Source organism: Hydra vulgaris, chromosome 14 (genome assembly GCF_038396675.1).
Source record: "Hydra vulgaris chromosome 14, alternate assembly HydraT2T_AEP".
Lineage (NCBI taxonomy): Eukaryota > Metazoa > Cnidaria > Hydrozoa > Anthoathecata > Hydridae > Hydra > Hydra vulgaris.
The window spans coordinates 30,849,289-30,851,863 of NC_088933.1; the positions used below are offsets into that span (position 1 = coordinate 30,849,289).

The 2,575-nt window shown below is 32.2% G+C and overlaps 1 protein-coding gene across 1 annotated transcript; it reads right to left on the minus strand.

The window, feature by feature from the left end:
- Window positions 1-368: 368 nt before the first annotated feature.
- Window positions 369-2,315, minus strand: LOC136091045 (zinc finger MYM-type protein 1-like). Its single transcript, XM_065818029.1, has 3 exons — window positions 2,159-2,315; window positions 1,260-1,518; window positions 369-1,119 (listed from the first exon to the last, which is right to left on the minus strand). The coding sequence occupies exons 1-3, from the start codon at window positions 2,313-2,315 to the stop codon at window positions 369-371; spliced, it is 1,167 nt and encodes a 388-aa protein (XP_065674101.1).
- Between the last annotated feature and the right edge of the window lie 260 nt (window positions 2,316-2,575).

Genomic DNA, 2,575 nt, shown 5'->3' on the forward strand with positions numbered 1-2,575 from the left:
ATAAACATTTGGAAATACATCAACAATATCGGTTTCAACAATCCAATTTAAAACGTGCAGAGGAATCAATGTGTTTTCGGTCTCCGATTTATCTTTTTTTTGCGAAAAAAAACCCGGAGGCTGCAACTTTAATAATGTTACAAATTGTTCTGTTTCAAATATGAAACTATCTTCTAAATCATTTGAGTACACTTCTACAATTTTTTTCGCGCTAACTTGCAATTCCATAGAACTAATAGTTAACAGCTTCGATAGAAACCCAAATAACTTATTTATGTGGTTGTAACCATCACTTCTTATAGTTAATTGTGTCATAAGTTTGTCAATAATGACAAAAAATGTATTCACTTGAAACTTGTCGTATACGCTTAAAGAATCAACTTGGTTTTTGTAATAACCTTTCTTTTGTTCTTATCAGAATAGTCTTTTTCAATAAACGAGCTAAGTTTTTTTGATTCATTCTCAAATCTCGTAAAGTCGTTTCGTAAGTTTTTTACAAAGTCAATTAGTGAAAGTAACATACTGCTTGCTGTATGCAAATCTAATTCAACTTTTTGAAGAAATTTGCTAACTGCATTAAACCTCTTAAGTATGTGATGCCAAAGTACAGCCATAAATGCAAACTCTAGCTTAGTGATCTTATTTAAAAAACACAAAGCTTCATGACGAGTATCAGATTTTTCTTCTGTATCCTCAGCTATATGACATAGCGCTGCATGAATCCCATCAAAATTTTCTACCAAACTTTTTGAAGCATCTGACCTACATGACCATCGTGTATCTGATAGGCGCTTGAGTGTAGCATGATTTCCTTTCAATAAATCCCATCTATGCGTTGAAGCTACAAAAAATGAATACAAACTCTGGAGAACGCCAAAATAGTTGATAGAATTGATACACTCACTGACACTGCACTGCCCTACTAAATTTAAAGAATGTCCAGCGCAGGGGATATAAAAAGCTAATTCACTCCGCTCTTTTAAACGTGCCTGTAATCCAGAATATTTACCAGACATATTGCTTGCATTATCGTATGCCTGTCCCCGACAATTGGTTATATCAATATCATACCTTTCCAGTAAATCTAAAATGTCAGTAATCAAAGATTTACCGTCGTGGCTTTTAATTTGTAGAAAACAAAAAAATCGTTCATACACGTGGCCATTTAGATAATAACGTTCATACACGTGGCCATTTAGATAATAACGAAGTATCACAGAAAGTTGATCCACGTGAGAAATATCAGGAGTCGAATCTACGATAATTCCCCAGTATTTTCCTTATTTATTTCGGAAATAATGTGCGTTAAAACCTTTTGAGACATAATATCAATTAGCTCTTCACAAATAGTTTTAGACAAATAGTTTACATTACCTTTGCCTTTATTTGCAAAAGTGTCAATGAGTTGCTTTAAAACTGGATCAAATTGAGTCAACAGTTCTAACATGACTAAGTAATTTCCGTTATTTGACGATCCTATAACTTCATTATGGCCTCGAAATGCTAAACCTCTTCCGGCTAAAAAGCGAATAACCGCAACTATTCTATTTAAGATTGCAGACCAATAATTAAATTCCCTTTTAATCTGGCTTACCATATATTCATCGACATGAGTATTTTGTTTTATGAATTCTATCCACTAATCATACATTGAATATGTTCCTTGCTGTTTTCGTGGCTAGTTTAGTTTAGCTTTTTTCCAATTGTAAAAACCACTTTTGACAAATACGTTGTCGTAATCGGTTGAAAACAACTTGCAAACATAACAAAATACACATCCAGTGGATTCAGAAAACATTAACCATTTTCGGTCACACTTTTCGCCATTATTCATCACTTTTTGAAAGTATTTAACCGAATAATATCTGTACTGGTTTTTGAAAATCCGCTTTGAAGATTCGAAATTAGAGTCTTTATTTTGAAAAAAAGCATACCCCTTGTTTAAATACTTCATGCGTTCATTTTCCTTTAATTGTAATGGCCATAAAGCAGGGTCTTCGCGTAGAATGGTATCAAGGAAAAAAAATCATGATAAATAAGCCTAATAAAAAAATAATAAGTGACAATTTATAGAATAAAAATATTAACTGCCTAAAAAGTAAATTGTTTGTTTAGCAGATGTTAGAGGTGTCATTAAAAACAGTAAAAATTAGAGTACCTGAGTCAAGCTCATTGTTATGCATTGTAGATTCAACACTTTCAACTTCTTGAATTTCATTTGAAGGACCTTGGCAGGCTGCCTCATTTTCCGTGTTATTGTTTTCATTTTTTCTTTCATTGTTTTTATTATTATCTACAGTTTGTGGAAATTGCATAATAGTTTATTTTGATGAAAAAAACTTTGTCATTTTCGGAAGTTTAGCTACCATTTCCTCTCTCTCTTTCTTCAATCTTCTTTTACAAGCTCCACTTTCATATTTTCTTAGCATTTTAATTATAACTGTATAACCTGAAAAGTGTTAAACTGTTCTTTTTTTCTCTTTCACGAATTTAGCGCTTCAGCTATTAAATGCATTCACACAAGAACTCTTTTGTGCGGAAGTACAAAAGAATTGTAGAATTGCAATCGTTAATG

Excerpts from the sequence above, each read along its gene's own strand:
- LOC136091045 (XM_065818029.1), bottom strand. The coding sequence starts at position 2,315 with ATGCAATTTCCACAAACTGTAGATAATAATAAAAACAATGAAAGAAAA. Across the intron at positions 1,519-2,158 it reads TAACAATGAGCTTGACTCAG|CCGGAAGAGGTTTAGCATTT; the intron begins GTACTCTAATTT and ends TTCGCTTTTTAG. Across the intron at positions 1,120-1,259 it reads GAAAATACTGGGGAATTATC|CCACGACGGTAAATCTTTGA; the intron begins GTAGATTCGACT and ends ACAAATTAAAAG.